Source organism: Amblyomma maculatum, chromosome 11, assembly GCF_055883805.1.
Source record: "Amblyomma maculatum isolate TAMU_Amacu chromosome 11, ASM5588380v1, whole genome shotgun sequence".
NCBI classification, from domain to species: Eukaryota; Metazoa; Arthropoda; class Arachnida; order Ixodida; family Ixodidae; genus Amblyomma; species Amblyomma maculatum.
Genome location: NC_139354.1, coordinates 73649932 through 73669570, shown reverse-complemented (window position 1 = coordinate 73669570; position 19639 = coordinate 73649932). Strand labels below are relative to the sequence as shown.

General features: G+C 44.4%; 1 protein-coding gene across 1 annotated transcript in view; it reads right to left on the bottom strand.

Annotated features, from left to right (window-relative positions):
• Positions 1–19639, bottom strand: part of LOC146174163 (putative aminopeptidase PLBD2) — an 87021-nt gene that overhangs the window by 29268 nt on the left and 38114 nt on the right. The window contains exons 4-5 of the mRNA XM_084585331.1: positions 10699–10945; positions 5822–5919 (exon numbers count right to left, since the gene is read on the bottom strand). Of these exons, the coding sequence (XP_084441457.1) occupies positions 5822–5919; positions 10699–10945 (345 nt within the window). The remainder of the gene's footprint in view (positions 1–5821; positions 5920–10698; positions 10946–19639) is intronic.

The window sequence follows — 19639 nt, the reverse complement described above, 5'->3', positions numbered from 1 at the left end:
AGTGCTCTATGAGCACCTCGGCTATTCCTGTTCCTCCATTTTCAGTCAATGCAGTATAGCGTAATAAACTATACGTGCGGAGAAAATGCAGTTAAAAAGGGAGCGGTACGAGACTCTGCTGACGCACAGCGCAAAGATTGTTCTACGACACACCATCTGGCCAGTTGACAGCAGCATTACTCTAATTCCTGTTTACATTCCTAAACACCACCTGCGGGGTTCAGTATTTGCGGGTGTTCATCATACACACTAGCGTATCAAGTGGATGACATGATAGAGCAGTCACAAGTGTGGCCAAATGTTGTCCCTGTCTATGTTTGCAGGACAAATAAACATTTATTCTTTTGGCATTATGGGCCGTTTTAAAATAGGTTCATGAAATGCAGATGGCGGACGCATTGAAATGCTCTGAAGAAGATAAAAGTTAGAACTTTAGGTCGTGGGATATTTTTTCATTTGAAAATATATCACAGTCCTTAGTTATTTGCATAAAGCGCATGGTTTAGGCCCCGATGCGGGGTCGCATGAAGCGCATTCAGAGAAATGCATTTAGGGTTCAAACTCGAGATTCCTATTAGACGGCTCTAAGGGTCAGATATTGGGCAAATGTTTGCTTCAGAAGAATTTCCTCGGCTCGCACTGAGATAAGACTGCCACAGAAAACGATTTATGGTTGTCTCAAGGCAATAGCCAGGCAAGTCTATGATATAGAGAGATAGTTTTGTGAACGTACTAGCAGAAAAATGTAGCTTGTGACGTTCGTCCGGCTATCACATCAAGTAATTAAGACTGCCGAAAAAAAAATGACACTGTTTGGTTTGTGGGGTCTAACGTCCCAGAAAATGAGGAGACGGTATTTCAATATATCATTGAGGCAGCTGTATAATATTACAAGATTCTTATATCAGTCAATATGCCTACCAAAAAGGCCTTGCGGGTATTTGATTTCCCTGCTGCTGTTATGGGATACAAAAGAAATATACTTGATAAAATGTTTACATAAGATTTGGTTACTGGGTTAGGATTGCATATTAAGAAACGGTAAGATCTCACTGCCTTTATATTATTCGTACTCGCCTAAGGGACAGAACGAGGCTATTGACAAGGTTTCAGCTTATATTCGTTACTGTAAATTTCGTACAACAAAATAAATTTAGAGCGAACTGAAGATTCAGTGTTCACTCCCGGTTCAACTCACGTGATAAACCGTTGTCCAGCTATGAACCTGAGCTGAGCACCGCTTCAAGTAAGTATAGCAGCTATCACGGTATTTTGATAGTCTATAGGTACGGCAAGGCTTGAGTATTTTTTCACGTTTATTTGAACCAAAATAACGACGTCTTGTGCATGGCCGAGCGTATCACCAACCAGTTCAGAACTTGTGTTTCACAGGAAACTACACGATAAAACATTCGAGGTTTCCGGTTAGCTCCTCATAGGCTAGTTGGGCGTAGCTGGATAGCGGATTTCGTCACTTGCGAAGAGCCTACGCAGTTATTGGAGCTTTAGGCAAGACACTTGCGTGGGCTCAAACATTATTATTTTTTTATTAAAAAAACATAGAGGCGGCACTGACCCTTTAAAAGAATGTCCCCCCCCCCCCCCCTCTGGAGCGGCGGAGGGGTGCGCGCGCGTCGAGGCACCCAAACACTTGTCTGACGACAGCGCAGCTAGTGAGAGAAGCGCGAAACACTCGGCGTGGCTACAAGCCACGCTACGCTGAAGAGCCGACTTGGTAGCCCATCGTCACCTCACTTATGACGCCACACCATAGATGGACGGAATATAGGAATATAGGAGCGTCCCCTTTGAAATTGCGTTGTAGCTGTTGCTATCATGCTCAATTCCCCCCCCCCCCTATATCTTAATTATTGTTTTAGATTGGTTACCTGGACAATTATTCTATTTATTGATTTTTTCTTTCTAAATTACTAACATTATGCCACTTTTCTGCTTTTAAGCCAACAATCTTCTAATCTTCCACAGTTTGCAGTTCTTCCTCACTTTCTGCTAACAGCACAATATCGTTTGCATACATTAAACCGGGGAGGCGCTGCTCTATGACTGTTCCGCCTAATCTATATGACAGGCTAAAACCTAGGTTACTTTCTTGTATCCTTCGTTCCATATTTAACTTATAAAGCTTGAACAGCAGCGGTGATAGAAGACAACCTTGTCTTAATCCTTTACATTCCTTTACAGCTTCCGTACTTCTTAGCCCTGTCTATGTAATTTCTACTTTGTTATCCCGGTATATTTTCTGTAGGAACTCTGTTATCTTATGACCGATACCTTCTTTTATTATGTTCCACAGTAGTTCCCTGTTTATGTTGTCGCACGCCCCTGTTAGACTACAGCGCACCTAGTGGGAGGAGCGCGAAACGCCCGGCGTGGCTACGAGCCACGCTACGCTGAAGAGCCGAATTGGTAGCCCAGCTCTCGCACTGGTGTGATGTCAGTAGTCACGTGGTGTAAAGCGTAACCAACGGACCACGCTACGCTGAAGGCTCGAGACCTGGCGTAGCATTGCCTTCGCAATAAAAAAACAATTGCTGCGCTCTATTTTGCGTCAGTGGCCATTGGCTTCGTTCTTCTGAGGACTGTCGCAAGAAACTATTGTACTTTAAAACAGCGATCACTTGATGATGACTTATGATTACCCGGAAAAAGTGATATCGTGTTTAAAAGACTATCGGTGAACTGCGACCGAAATTTCTACCCTTGTGAAAATGATACAGAGTACGAAAAAGGAAAGTTACTTTATAGAAAGAGGAATATGACCATAAACTCAGTCTCTGGGCGTTTAGTCGTGAAATAAAAAAGGCGTCGTGGTGTACTGATTATTTTGCCAGAGTAAGGTACATGCAGAGAAATGGTGGTTTGAATCCTGGTGTAACACTATGGACGGTGTTCGTTTTAAACTTTTCGCCATTTTAAAATGCGCCCATGCTAATTTAGGTCTGAATTTTTTTTATAGTTCGTAACGCTTTCCTCTACAGAAACTGGGGCCGCCGACTCATTAAAAAACGTTCGGATTGACAACCTTACTCGGTTTTATACCAGCACGAGCTCTGCAACAAAACGGCTTTACCGAATATGTTGCCCTATTGTTGCCATGCAGGTTCCTGTTTGGCGCCATATTTTATCTCTGATTGGTTCTCACAATAGTCGTGTTTTGGATTTGTGACGCAAAATTCTGAGATGCCGAAATGACTTCTTGCTATAATGTCAAAATGACGCGGCCTTGCAAACGGATTTTGGCAGAGCAGTTCATGCTGCCTTGTTGGCAAATATAATTGTGGGGAAAAAAAAGAAGGTATATACAGTAGGGAGGGAGAATGTATAGAAGGTGCTTGCATTGCAAATGGGGTGAAATGTACTTCTTGCGGCCGAGGGGCTCTTCCTGAAATCTTATTTGCTCAGGTTCTGTAGCGCGAAATACGTCTAGCATACACATTATACAGTGATGTCAAAATGACGCTTCGTGACAATGAACGTGCTGTCATTGCAGTGAATGGAATAAGTTGGGAGCTACGTTTGGGACCACAGTTAAGCGAGCTCAAAAAAAAAAAAAAAGAACATGGCGACTTTGAAGTGGAGTATAGGCGGCTGTTTCCTCGCCGCAGTTTAGCAGACAATTACTCTGGGTGGGTCAGTAAGGCGAGACATCTAGTTCTAATTGCAGATAGCACTGAAACAACGTCGTAAGTGTACGTTTTATCTGGACAACGTTTAGAGTATTAACAGTGAAGACGCAAATTTACTAGCGCGCGAGGGCCCTAGCTGCCCTCCCGTTGCAAACACTTTGCCTTCATAGCAATACCCATCTATCCGCGTGGTTGTTGCCCAGCGCAGCAATTGCAGTCTGCTAACTCGAGCGGATAATTTATCTTCGCGACACTAGCGATTACAGAGAGCACCGCTATGATTTCGAACTATCTGTCTGGACGGTTTTTGAATGCGGCAATCTGAAGAGCCGTATGGTGTGGCGGCTGAGCAAGGAACTTCGCGGCGACAGGTAGCGAGAGATCACCAAGGATACCTTAAACGTAAGCCCTAAACATTGTCTTTTTTGTCTCGCACTATGCATTCCCTTCAATGATAATGAAATGGGCCTTTCAGTGATAAACAATGGCAAGCTATAGTACCAGGAAGTTTGTTTTATCATATAGGAATGCTTGCATCATGTACATGACACGTTTTCTTGCCACACGGGATGTTTCTTGCAAAGTTTTTCTCAGGTATGATCGTTGGCGCACAATTTGCTTATTTTTAGAAAACAGTAGTAAGTACTGTAGAGCACGTTATGACGATACGTTTTAATCACGCTATAGTGATAATGGACTTTTTATATTGATGCTTTTTTTTTTTGCCACAAGAAAATATTCTGGCTTTATTTCGCATTTTCGACAGCAAGGGATACTCGCACGTGGCGTCGCACTAGCTTCACACCGTGATTTCCTCGGTCATTCTTCGCTTTCTTCTATTTTTTTCAATAATCTCACTTCGCACTTGTTCGGTAGCCTACTGAGCATCATCTAGTTAGCCTCCCTGCTATTCCGTTCTGCTGTTTCTCTGTTTCTCTAACTCAGACATCTTTCTTGTTTTCGCGTGCCAGTGCATGAACATATAACCTACTAAGTGTAAGACCAGTATGTGCGTTACATTTAGGCAGTTGTGTAGGAGAGAAGGAGGGAAATATAGTATGGGTGCCTACTGCACACATACACACAAACACACACTCAGACACACTCTCTATCTATGTCTGTTAGGTGCGTTTCACGCTCTACAGAACTCAAGCTGGCTCAAGATGCTCGAAACATAAACATACCTGCTGACCTGGCGGTAGCTGATCACACCGCGGCTGTTCGAAAAAGATAGGGAGCACAGCCAGTAGCAAACAGTAACTGCTGCTTTGAAGCGGTGAGCTTTGTCCTCGCACGTGTTCATGCCAGCTGCTCGGGAGCCTCTTCGGCAGTTCGGGAGCAACTTCGCAAATCTGTCATTTCCTTCTGCTTCCAACGAGGTCATTAAACCTTTTAGTTACTGCGTTCAAATGCTGCTGATAAATGAACGTGACAGGTCGTCAGCGCTTATGAGGAGATATGACACTTTCAGCTACCATTATGTGCCATGCCATTGCGAATTTCCGTTTATTTTTTTGCTTTTCAACTACAACACTCCCCGCGTCTCGTAAACTCGGTCAACCATACCGTACATAGCCGATTCTGAACTTCCGACCACAACTATGTTATTATACACCGATGACCGCAACGCTGCAACGTTTTCATTCACCGTCACTGCACTCGAGGCCCGCGCATTTCTGAATGCCCCGCAACGTGTCGGTTCCCGAAGCATCGTTGCGACAACCCTTGTACTTCACAATGCCTAATCCGATAGTGCGCCGACATAGCATGCCACCGTCCTACCGCAGACGTCACGCATACATCCCAGTCGGAACAAAATGGCGAGTTATCCAGTGTAGCGCGCCTAGCATGAAATTTGCACCAGGTTGTTTAATGCTGTTAACTTCGGCTTTGTCGGTACCCGAGAAAGAGGGCTTCCTAAGACGACGAAGTCGGCCCACGGACTGTGTCGGGTATTGAATTTTAGGCAGACGCGAGCCTTGTGCACAGCACCAGCACGAACCATCTGTTCAGAGGGTGGTTACGACGAAAACGAATTGATTTATACCGCTGTTCCATCTGAGCACAGATTGGAATTTATTCGATGCCACTTGAGCCTGCGGTATAGCTTTCAAGGAAGAAAGGTAGGTGTGTACGCTTCCGTGGGCAAAAGAAACGATTGATTAGATACTCACATCGCTCTTGTTGCTTTTGTCGTTTGGCGCGAGTAGTCCAGCGTCTCATTCTCGAATACATTGCTCAATCCCGTTAGCTGCTTCATCATGAGGTGCGCCTGCGGAAAAATATAATTGGCGATTTGAAAAAAAATCTGCAACGCTTCCATTGTTTCCTCCATTTTTTTTTTCGCTCAGTGGCACTAACTTGGCATTCACCTGGAGCACGATGTCTACACAGGCTCGATTCGAATTTCTTCAGTTCGGTCCAAATTTCACACTGGTGTCAGTATTCGACCATATGCAGGTGCAAAACTGCAAAATGGCCGCTATGCTCTCAATATATTCTGCAACTACCACCACTGGGGGTAGTCAAAAGACTTCGCTGCAAGGTAAACAAAGAACACGCGAATAGCATGCCATTATCGCACTCGATGCATAAACCTCGCCTTATCCGGCTTCGCCGTTTGCATAACTTTGTATGATAAATTCATATTAAGTTACAACATCCTTTCATTTACAGGGCTATACTATAAGCGGTCTATCTAACCGCAGTGAATTCTATTAGTCCAACATGGTAATATAGGCGCCTTTCATGTTTACCTTGCATCGAAATAAGAAATCCGCCTCCAGTACTGAGCCCCCCTCCTCCTGCTCTCTAATCGAGTGCCCCAACCACTGCGCCATCGCAGTGAATACACAGGTTGCGATATTTGCATAACCTCCAGTACATTATTATTTATTATTTCAGAGCAGTTTCAAATATAATATACAAGCATATGAATATATATGACAGGAAATGAACCGCACTGCACGTCTAATCAGTGTGTCGTTGAATGGGAGTCTTTCTTCGTAGTTATTCTGCATTCCGCATTCGGTAGCGACCCACACGGTTTTCTCGCTGTGCACCGGTGTCCAGAGTTAAATTGGAGTCATGAAATAAAACTCCAAGTATGTGCAACGCAAAAGATACAGCAGAGATCATCTTAGCTAAGTGTGGCATTCAAGGGCACTCCCCAATATGGTGCCAAGAAAATCTTCCCAATTTAGCTCATGCGGTGTGCCACCATACAACTAAGGTGGGGGTGCCTAGGCATCGAAAGTAAAATCCTGCAACGCTCTCCCGGTTAAGGTCAGCAGGAATCTGAGGCTCAGACCTTTCGAGGTCCCAGCTTCAGTTCATTACTGCTTTACCATTAGAGACAAATTTATTGTGACGGAGGTTTTAAGGTTTTTTTTTTCAAATTCAATAAGGCCCGATAAGTTTCATTTCGCCGGTCCTTTCATTCGTAGATACCAAGCCTAGGGCTCTCCTAAGATGGGGAAGCAGAAACAGGCCACGAGTTTACCGTGGATTGCAGGCACATCAGCCGAGGTCGAGGACTTCAATGCGAGGGTTTCTAGCGAACCGTGCACGTTCGTGTAGCACTTGAGCCAAGTAGCAGTGGCCTCGTCTCTGAGTGTATAGCCCGACAAAGTCCCCCTTCAGGAAGTTAATATTGAAAGCCCTGCGCGCGTTCAGGATATCCCCTCTACCACTGCGAATAGCTTCGCTCTCGCCCTTTTTTGATCTTGCAAACTCTCTCCTTAGTTCTGCTCTGTAGAAAGGTTTTGTATACTTTTTTCATCCCTGCTTGAAAGTCGTACTGAACATTTCATGTTAACGCTAAGACTTCTTTCCCCCTTGCTTGTGCTACTGATTCGGTTGATAAGAAACAATTGTAAACGTTATTCTATAAATTCAATACATTTTCAATATTGCCGCGAAATGTTCAAATCTTTATTTGCTCCTGTTGGACAGCCGCTAGCATGCGGCCTTATCTTTGTTATTCTGGCGCACTTATCAATTCTGTATCCCGTGTTCGTTTATGCTCGTTGTGTAGATACGACGCATTATATTTTTTTTTTGTCGCGAACAATGCGCTGAGATCTGCCTCGAAGATTCCAATCACTCGCGTATGTTTCTGCAATGTTCCAGTTTGTGCCACTAGCAGTTTGCGACGTTATCTAGATTGTTCTGAGCAGCCTTTAAATTGAGGGTTGACGAGTGCGGCGGGCATTCTTTGTTCGACGATCGACGAGCACGTGTGTTGCTATCGCCGCCGCCGAGTTGCTAAGTTGTTTTGCGGGCGCAAGTCAGCCCAATAAAGAGTTAATTTCAGTACCATCTAGTTTGTATCTTCTTTTGGTGTCAATGGCCTCGTCACCACTACGTGAAAATAGTTGTATTGATTCTATTTAATGCCTGCTATCAGTGGCTGCGCACTATTTGCATCATCGCCGGACAACAATACGGCCCAGTATTAGACATGGCTCTTGAGAAACATATTTCTTCTTCGCTCCTCGCCCGCTCCATGAGGCTGGCAGTACTGCGCTTCTCAGAAATAAGCCGCTGTTCATTCTTATTTCTTTTAAATTCAACAGGAGCAACAACTGAACTATTGTAAATCCAGTCCCTCGAAGAGTTTGTCATCTTATCACAGAAACGTAAATTTCATTAGAACGAGCACAAATGGTGACACAAATGTAAACACGTAGAACCTCCAAGCTATCTAATCTTTATGCTGTAGGAGGAAAGAAGCTCACAAAGTATGAACGATCCCGCCTCTCATGATAGTTTTGTTTCTGTTTGCTTCGAACAATGGTGACAATTTGTATGGCATATATAGATATACAATTCATTTCGTGTAATGCAATTGTGAGGTTATTAACACCAGTTATATTCCGCACCGTTTTCTCAGTGAGGATGAATAAACTATCATATAGAAAATAACAATGTTGTTACAATGCAATAAAGCACCACTGTTGCTTTATAGTGACCGTGCGATTGTGTTACGCCCACTTTTTCCGCTGGAACTATATTCAATCGCCCCAATGTATGCATGCAAAAATATTTAGCAGTATGTGCGCACGTTGCCGTGACGGACTGCTGCGGAGGAAGCGTTCAGTGCTTGGGCACTTGCCAAAACGCAATCACTGCACAAGGTACAACAGCCAGGTATATCTAGGAGGGCTCTGTATATCTATGGGATCAACGACACATTTTCCGACTACTGACATCTTGTACAATGACTGGCTCTGTAGGGAGAGTAATTTTATTTAAACAGGGCATAAACTGCGGCTATATCGTGGAGACATTTTCGTGGAGCGGATGCCGAGTTCCCTATTCGTTTTACGTTCCCTACTTCAGTTTAAGCTCAGCTATGCTATGAGTGAGGCAAGGTACTCTAAGCATATTCTTGTAGTTGAACATGATACTAGCACAAAGTACAGCAAGTTTCTGGCACTCAGAAGTCATTCGCAAAGACTTTAATTTTATTCACTGCAGATATCGCTGGAACAGCGCATTAAAGACTTGGTGCAGCAAGCTCAGCAGTATGTGCAGAGATGCAGTTTTTGACCGCGTGATAACAATTTTCAAGAGCTACAATAAACCTAGTAAAGAGAGGGTATTTACTAGAATCCTATCAAGCGCAGCCGCACGGCTATAAAGGAAAACACCATCCACTAACTTTTTGCAGCTGAACAAAAGTACCTTGTACTATTGAAGTTCAAACTCACCATATGCCGCCTTACAGGGGCGGTCTCTCTACCAATTAGGAACTGGGACTGTTAGCATAGGCTATGGCGAGTTCATATCAAACAGCAACTCGAAGTCGAGACGGTGTTGGCCCAATGTTTTGATGGTGAAAGGTTCCCTGTATTTGCTTAGTTTCATAGACTATGCACCAACGTACTTGCTAGGATATATGCTCTACACACGCACACCCAGAACCGTCAATTACATATCCGAAAATTTCAACAAGTGCGGTTTGTGGTTCAATGCGAAAACCCTTATCCGGTAGCTACTACATCCAGCAAAATATTGTCATGCTTAGTACTGGCAGCTGCACAGTAACGCCTACTGTAACAAAGCTTGTGCGCTTGTATATAACCAACATATCGATAATAACGATGAAGTGAATGGGAGGTGTACAATCTTGAGTTCGAGCTTGAGATGCACATCGTCATAAAACTAGATTTAAGTGATAACAAATGTGTGCCTCAATTCAGCCATCTCAACGAAGAAGGTGACAGAAAAGCAAGAACAGCCCGACAAATCTCTCGCACGTTATTAAAAGCTAGCGGAAAAGTTCTGAATTTTTTTTTCTACGAGACGTTATGACAGCAGGCAGTTTTGTTTTTGAGATATGGTACCACAAAATTAATATTTTACGATCGAGGAAGAAGAAACCCGCAGCGGCGTCGGCAGGCGCACTCGCGCTAGGCCCACCAACATTCATTACAACGCCATCTATCATCGACGTCGGGCATTTCTTCGTTCTTTTGCTCCTGTGTTCATCGGTTTGCACACCGTAACAATATGTACTTAAATATAACCGTGGGAGGCATAAATATTTAGGCTGTAGGTGTGAGAAATGCATCTTATTGGATTTCTGTGGTGTGTCTGAATTTGACAGTATGGCAGGTAGCTCAACAAAAGCAAGATTTTTCTCCTAGTAAGAATGTAACAAAACTACTTTCAGTTTGTTGATAAACATATACCAAACAACAGTAGCTCCAAAAACACATTAGGGGGGGGGGGGGGCTCATTGTGTGCTTACCTTCTTAGAAGGCAAGGAAATGAGCTCAAGGACTGTTTGCTGCCAAAATACTGCGATGCTTTGTAGAGATACTTCACGAAGAACTAGAAGTGTATATCTAAGTTCTGTTAAACGCAGCCCTCCGCCGAAAGAGGGCTTTCCTCAATGCACTGGACCTTTGAGGTCCCTTCCGGCTCTGCTGAACATGCACAATATTAATCGACTTTTGAGTTACAGCATATTCCATGCCTTGCGTACCTGGATCTTGCACTATCAGGTTTATGGCAAAGTTTTTTTTTTCAATGCACATCGTACCATATGCCAGAAGGCGTCAGTGTGCTTGAAGCGGTGCTCCTGCTGTTTCGAGTGTGCTAGGTTCCTCTCGATGAAATCATCCAGCCTGCTGCAGTACTCGTCCTGGTTGTCGCAGTAGTGAGCGAATAGATTCTCCCACTGGTTCTCCATCAGCTGCCGAGTGAGATGAGCCTCGAGTGCCCCCGATGCGTACGCCTGCAGCTCGTCACTCGCATCCACGCTGGACTCAACCTGCAGGAACGACCACCTGTCGCCGAGAAAGAACATTATTAGTAGGACGCTGGGTTTGGGAATAGATACCGTGCCATTTCAGGCGGCAATAATTATACAGGAATAGCTTCAGTATGCGCAAATATGTGGCATATGTAGTGGAAACGACAGCCAGACGAACCAAGTAGCGCTTTGTCATCCAGCTCTTGTCAGCTATTGGAAACCTTTCCGATCTAGAACGGGCGCCTGCATTGGTGCCAAATGCGTGCACAAAGTACTCCTTTCGGGCTTATAGCGTTGGTATATTCTTGCATCGTTTGAAATTTCCCGCAAACCTTTCGCTTGCTCCCAGATAGTAGCAGCCTGGTGCGAGGCAAACGGGCTCGATTCTTAGCGGGGGAAAGGAATAGGCGCTGGATTAGAGAAAAATATCTTCCTGGAGCATAAAAACGGAGAGCTTTAAACCGGAGCAGAAAGCGATTAGAGAAGTTCACGCACTAGGACATCGTTTGGTGACCATAGAATTGATTTAGTGTTTTAATAATCCTCCTCGTACGCAGGTAGAACGCGGTTCCGGTTTTAATACCGTTAACTGCCACTTTTTTTCCAATGGACACAGGTATTCGTGGTTCTCGACGTTTCTGGGAATATGCAACCACCTTTTTAAGCCAAGCACCATGAGGATGGTTATGCACGACGCCGTGTGAGTGTAAATGGCTTGCACGGGCGATGAGGCGGTCGAGGCAAAAGTCAGCGGTTCTCTCTCACCCTTCTTACGCTACCACTCGCTCGAGGCACCACCCCAGAGGTTGCAGGAAGCTGCAATTATCGCTGCTGTTGTTCCTACGGAAGCCCAGTATGTGCTCATGGACTCAAAATCGGCACGTCTAATTTTTTCGCGTCGCGGAATCCACACTCCTGCCCATCAAATATTTGGCCAGCTCGATGCACGCCCACCCAATCATGTGGAGCTGGTTTGGGTGCCTGCGATTTTCGATAATATCGGCAACAAGGTTGCTAACCTTCTAGCGCGAGGGTATGTGATTCGGGCCCAAGCAGCCAATCTTGAAATCACGAGTGAGCGCATGTATAGCTTGCGAGAGGTTAAGTAATCCTACAGGGCTGAGCATCAGTTCTATGCACCGCCTCATCACTGCCTAGGTAATAGACATACGGACATAGATGCTTTATCATCATAAAATGCACAAAACAATTATCTGCTTTATCTGTCTCAACAAGGCTTGGTGTCAAAAACTACTGCATACTCTTCATACCAAGGTTATCATTTTTACTGCTATGGATCAAGCCTATTCAGAGAACAAATACGGTGATTACACAAAAACGAGACAGCAACTACTCCTACTTCTTGTCAGTTATAACAAAGAGCTTTATTAAACTGCAGCCACGCCTCCCTTCCAGACAGAGAATAAATGATAACGATACTCCATTCGAAATAAATGTGTTCGCATAAACAGAGAAATAATAGCACATATCGAATAGGGCCACAGGAAAACATTTCGGCAGATATATTATGTGAGTTAAAAACGCCCTGTATCATCAAAATGGCCCGCCGCAATTTGGTACCACAACTACTACCATCCTATTGCTGAACTTAGATTCTCGCTACTAGCAGTTCTTCCTTGTTATTGCAGAAGTGAGCAGAAGAAGTGAGCTCTAGTAGATAAAAAAAAATAAGAAAGGTCATTAGTGCCCCGTCAACTGTTTTTGTCAACAGATGTGATGGACTCCACTTGGTTGTACACACCTTCGGAAAATGTGTTTACTTATTGGCTCATGATTACAGCAAGATGAGGCGTTTCATTTGCACATAACCAACTAAATATGTCACCCCGAGAGGACATTAAGCGCAAATAATGTTTTTGCTGCACTTTGGAGGCACACAAAATTTCATATGAATTTCATTTTAGAGCAACATCTCTCGTACTGCATCTACAAAATTGTTTTTGTCGGCCGCCCACTAAAGGACTTTGGAATCAGATCAAGGTCAATCCCAGCCGACACACGTACACAGGCGATGTATATGCCATATGTCTGACTTGTATCGCACAGCACATAGAGGCCTTGATGTTTCGCTTTTCTATGGAGGGGAAACGCGCAGGCACCCTCGTGCTGTGGCCCAAACGGCGCTGGAAAACGTCCCCTCCGCAACGTATTAGCGTTGGAGTAATTATAGACATGGCAGAGAACGATATTAATTAATATCGCTCCTGTTGAAGCAACGCAATGCGACCAACGTCTTGTTGCGTGTCATGGTCTCTTGAGTAGGTGCACCATTCACCTTTTTCAAAAACCACATTGAGGCTAGACTGGTATGTTTAGTCGGATACTTTAGAACAAGGATGAGATGAAATCGTGGCTGCAGGAAAAAAGTTTATTTTGTGCTTAGTAAATGCAGCTGACTTTTTATTTCTCAGCAGAGAAAAACTGGAAGAAAAGGACATTTTCAAGGGTTGTTGAATGTTGTTCAAGGGCTCGATGACCATAAAAGATATACTCTAGCCCAGAAATTGCTCTCTCGAATGCACACTCTTAATCTGGTCTCATATGAGTCTAAAAAAGCTGGTTTTAAGTAGAAGTTTCACGTACATAAGTGTAAGTTTCACTTACACCTGGACCTTTTTTAACACGTATGTGGAACTAGATTAAGAGCGTAGTTAGTGAATGTGGTTCTGGAGCGTGCGGCATCGGTTACTCTTTCCAAAATTAAAGAAAAATCTAGTGTGCTCATTCTGGACGTCTTTTCAAGTACGCCGATCAGGATTTCTACTTTATCAGGTTTTAGAGAACTGCACCTGTCTTTGAGTTCTTGCAGGCAGTGTTATTCTGTTCGTATAATAAGCGCTTCATGCTTATCGTCATCTTGTAAGCTCATAAAAGGAGGTTCTGCGGCCAAATGTAGCGGTTCCTTGCTCCGCCTAGTCTTCGCATGGACGCATCGGAGCTTCACTCCTGCTAAAGCTTAACATACCAAGGGAAACGAACAGCAGACATCGCCAGGGACATCAGGAAAAGAAGACAATAGGGGAAATCAACCCGCGGAAAAATATTTGTTCTGAGGGCAGATACAATTTAAGATCAGACCGATAAATTGCTGCTGAAGGCGTTGCTCCCCATCAGCATCGGCTTAGCATTGTGAATTGACGGTAACCAAATCGCATCAGCTGGCATTGCATCGCATACGGCTAAAATGCCCATTTCATGTGGCTCAATCATATGCGCCGTTGTCGAATGATAGGAAAACAAAATAATATGCGTGAGACTATTGTACAAATTTGTCAATTAGTTCTTTAATGTCACAGTGTTATATCTGTGCTTAACTCAATATGTCTCAACTTACGGATTATATGCTATTATTTCACTGCCAAGGAAAACTAGGCTCTCGTATGAGGCAACTTTCTCCATGAGCGGCGCCATTGCGCAGTGCAGCTGCCAGCCGTCCTCGGAATGAAACAATATCCTGACACCAGAGATGGTAATATGCATGTGGTAGTATATTTTTTGCTCTGTTTTTTTTTTTGATCTTATACCCAAGCACGACATTTAAATACGGTTTTGATGTTTGTGATGTTCATTAGCGCTTTAGAAATAAGCTAGAAAAGCACTTTAAAGCCAGCGTATAAAAAACGTATTGGATCTATGTTGCCAGCTGAAGTGAATGGGTAAAAACCGCATCGCGACCCGGTTTGGAACGGGTCCTCCAATTTATTCCGATTCAGGTTCTTTTCCAAAATCGAGGACAAAGTTCGGGTTCATTTCTATTCCAGTTCCGGGTGAACATTTGGGTTCGGTTCTGGTTTTAGGCTTGTTTCCGTTTCCGGTTCGACACTCTGGGCGACACTCTGGGCAATGCATGCTCACATCCACCTATTTTTTATAACGAGACAAGCATGCTGAGGAATCTGATGTTTTGTATCAGCATGCATGCTTCATGTTTTTCTGACACACACCTCAACTAGACAGCGACGTTGTGTAGTTCTCATTTAACTGTACTTTTAAAAGGATTGCAACGCGTCGTGCCTACTTGATTTCTTCGCTTCCTTCTCAATAATTAGCATTGCTATAAGGCACGTCGTTTTCTTTACACAAGTGAGTTGCGGAAAGCCTTTAAAGAGCACTTAGTCACGCCATGTTGTTAGAGAGAGCACGTGATGAGAAGGGGAGCTCGAATAATTTTGTGTTCAACATTTCTGCCTTGATCCGAATTGCGAAATTCGAACGGGTGAAATAGTTCGAATTTTGCGCATACCTGTTCGGCCCTTCGCTTCGAGCGATGGTGTAGCGAGTACAGATCCATTCATCCCTCCGGTATTTCGCTAACCGCTGTTCACATTAACGTAAATAATATCTCCATTGCTTCTAATATTAAGAAACGTAATCCCACGCTTCCGGTAGCAAATGGCGGTCGAAGAGTCACGGAAAGCTCTGTGTAGATATGAGAGGGCTGGCAACTTTGATATACTTAGAAAGTGAGTCAAATGAACGATTGTTTTTTCAGGTATAGAGCCGTGAACGATTCGCAAAAGCACGAATATTGAGCACTGGTCAATCGGAAAGTGTGCCTCTTTTCTCCAATATTAAAACTCCGGCTCACACCGTGAGGTTGCACCTTAAGATGCTGAAGAACGCTTGGCTGCCTGCATGTTTTTTTTTTTTCATATTCTCTCAAACCCGAGTTCCACCAAATACTAATTCCTGCCACTCAAAGCGCTATAGAATTTTCAGTTCCTAACGTTGCTGTAAGCAAGAGCCGTTTCTTGTAGAAGATATTTAGCTACTGGTTTTTGCTGAGAAGAAAGGCTGAGTATTAAGAATAAAGATTTAGAGGCCTTGGAAAAAAAACTAATTCACAAATAAAGCAGTGAAGGCAATTTATTGTTCGGGGTGGAGTTCCTAACTATTAGCGTTAAGTGCGTGCCTGTTGCCGACCTTTTCATAGTGCTCTATGGACACGTGAAAAACTCATTTTGTAGTCGCTCCTGCGTTCACTCGCTGCTCACCACCCGACGTGTAGGGTTGCCAACAGGGCGTTGCTCAGTTAACCTCTCTGATTTGCCGTTTTTTTTCGCTCTCTCTCTATTTTTGCTCTTGTACATCAGTTCAATACAGGACGTGCCAGTCATTTCCAAACGTTCTAAAGAATTTGGGAGCATATCCGCCATACATTTTAATTGCACAACCGACCTAAATGTTGACGCCCTGAGGGCACGTTTCCGACACATCTGCCGGGTTTCCTGTCATCATTCGGCCAGTCTTCCTATTACCAGGCCGAGTATATCGTTTGCAGAGACCGTTGATGCGCATTGCGCTATTATGCTGACTCAGTTTTCACCCGCATCTAGACCGACCTCTCCCTTTTGGAGTCTGCATCAACAACACTTGCTTCTTTGAATACCCAGCATCAGGAAGAAGGTCAACCTATCTCCGACAGAATTAAAACAAGTCATTCTTGAATACTTCCATGAGCACCATGCAAATCGTTTGCACGTCTACACTGATGGTTCAGTGAATGCCATGAGTTCTTCAGGCTCCATGGTCAGATTCTCAGTTAATACAGAAATCAAAGTTAGGACAGTTCACCAGACTTCTTCAACAGCTGCAGAGCTAAACACTCTTCTTGTCGCAATTAGGCATATCAGTCAGCAGAACCCTCAGCGGTGGTCTATTTTCACAGATTCAAAAGTCGCCCTGCCAGCCTTCGCCGTGGAGCCCATGAAGAACTCGTAGCGAAAATACAACAATTCCATCACTGTTATTAATGGAGGATATGACACCATCTACCAATAGCTTCTAAGACACAATGGCATAGCGAGCAATCTTCGGGCGGACGAGGTCGCACGAACAGCCCACCAAGACGGCGATTGTGTGTTGATTCGCTTTTCTAGCGCAGATGCAGCGAGCAGGCTTCGCGCACTTGCGCGGGAACGCACGCTCTCCTTGCGGAATTCTGGCCAGTTTGCGAACTGCCGCTTGAACTCTCTGGACCCTGACCTGATGCTCCGGTGCTGTGCCGCCTGTGGATTGGTGTAGCATTCACAAACTCGTAATCTTTTGTGATAGATATAGCAAAGAGTCCTGCATGTACAAACTGTGGGTGCCACGAGTCTATAGGCAACATTCATTGTGAGTGCCCCCTATACAGTGAGGAAATACAGTGTCTATGCCGTGCGCTGGAGCATCTAGATGGACGCCCATTAAATGAAATTAAAGGGACACTAAAGACAGCCAAAGATGGTATGAAAATCTAATAAACTACATTTGGTGACACTGTCGCCGCATATCCGGCAGCAAAAAATCGAATAATTGCTGAGATATTGCGATAAGAAGTTGAGGTTTTTTCTTGTTCCCGCCGGTCGAATTCAAACTGTGGCCTCCAACTACGTAGTTGGAGTTGAGTGACGCACACTATGACGTAAGCGGAGACTCCGTGATAGCTAGCGAGCCGGCGCGGCCCGCGGCGTCGTATCCCTCAAGGGCCAACTTGGCAACAGCGTACTCGCAATGACGGCCTCAGCCGAAATAAATAAAACGATGAAGAGAGTAATTTACCGAGCGATGGGCCCATAAAGGAAGAAAAAAAAACAGAGCGCTTGTAATGCGCAATACTTTGCATGTTTCTCAAGCTTTTGCGCTCCTTCTTGCACTGTGTATAAACAAATCGAGCCCTCGGTCATCGCAACGCTTCCTGACATGTTTACATACAAATAAGATTTAGTTACCAGCAAAATAGCGTCCTCGCTGCTGCGCTTGTCAGTTTTGAAACTTCGTCGCACTTTTTTCCTTCAAGGTTTGTGCTACAGTTCCGTGTTCAGCGAAAATTACGTCCACGGTAGCAGAACATGACCGAAGTGCCGGCGCCACTACATTTTCCAGCGCTGTGAAATTCCACATGTTAAAATGGATCCAGTGCACAATATAGTGCGCATAGGCATGCAGAACAGTAGTTGCAGCCCCGCCGGGGTGGCGCAGTGGTTACGGCGCTCGACTACTGTTCCCAAGGACGCGGGATCGAATCCCGGCCTCGGCGGCCGCTTTTCGGTGGAGGCGAAAAGCAAGGCGCCCGTGTACTGTGCGATGTCAGTGCACGTTAAAGAACCCCAGGTGGTCGAAATTTCCGGAGTCCTCCACTACGGCGTCTCTCATAGCCTGAGTCGCTTTGGGACGTTAAACCCCACAAACCAAACCAAACCATTAGTTGCAAGACGTGAGCGCAGGCAGCATGCGCCGAGGATCAAGAAGGTGTAATATTTAGACCGGCAGCAGAAACACTTTATTGTAAATGGGCTCATGACATAAGAACTAGAAATATTTCCAAGGTTATTGTGGCGTGGCGTAGCCGAGCGGTTAGCGTCGAACGTTACGGAGGCGTATTTGGGTTTGCTCGGTACGGTGGCTCAGCAAGGGCAAAACGACAGAAGAGATGAAGAAAGCGGGCTGTTCCGACTAGCGTCTACCGCCCCCAGGAGCCGAGCAGCCTAGCGATTAGCGGCGCATGCTTTTTCAATGGGCGTCATGTTCGACGCGGCACTAGCTTGAGAGAGCCTATAATACTACTACTACTACTACTACTACTAAATAATAATAATAATAATAATAATAATAATAATAATAATAATAATAATAATAATAATAATAATAATAATAATAATAATAATAATAATAATAATAATACACACAGTAATATTTCTCTGCTATTAAAACTGTGAAGATAGTATTTAGCCAGTTAATTCGGCCGTTACCTATAGACAATTCAGTGCCAACTTCGTGAAACAAGTCTTCCTCTATACTACTACTACTACTACTACTACTACTACTACTACTACTACTACTACTACTACTACTAATAATAATAATAATAATAATAATAATAATAATAATAATAATAATAGTACTAGTAGTAGTAATAGTAGTAGTAGTATTATAGGCTTTCTCATGCTAGTGCCGCGTCCAACATGACGCCCATTGAACAAGCATGCGCCGCTAATCGCTAGGCTGCTCGGCTCCTGGGGGCGGTGGACGCTAGTCGGAACAGCCCGCTTTCTTTGTCTCTTCTGTCGTTATGTCCCTTGCGGAGCCACCGTACCGAGCAAACCCAAATACGCGTTACGGAGCAAGCAGTAGGGAGTTCGAGTCTTACCGCTTCTGTCGTTTTTTTTTTTTTTTTTTTTTTTTTTTACAAATCGATCTTTCTAACCTTTTGTAATGTATTTCTGGTGCTTCGTTATTTTCAGTTTTTACTTTTTATCCGACGCCCTTTTCTTCGCCGGGCGACGAGCGCAATATATCGACGCTCTCCTTGGTATGAGCGGCAAGTATGCCCCTTCTGTTTACGACGCCTGCAAATTGTACGTTGAAGGTCTTGTTGACGCAGTATATGTTGGTCAGATGTGCCATGATTTAGTGAACAATTGAATGATAATGCGTTTTTCCTTCGGTACTTAGCATATGTATGCTTTTCGTGGCGTACGTAGCTGCAGTCAAGCGGTCAGGTCGCAGTCGAAGCGGCAACGGCGGCGATGTGTTGGCGCAGAAGTGTGAACGAAGGAGTGTGTCGGCGGTAGCGGATTTCGCTCGCTCGTGCCTCCGAATGCTCAAGTGGGAACCATCAAGGCGCATCTGCTGCTCCAAGCTCGTAATTCAGGCGCTGCAGGTCCAAATAAACTATCCGAGTGCGCACGAAATGCCTGAGCCGAAACATAATCAAAACTGAAGT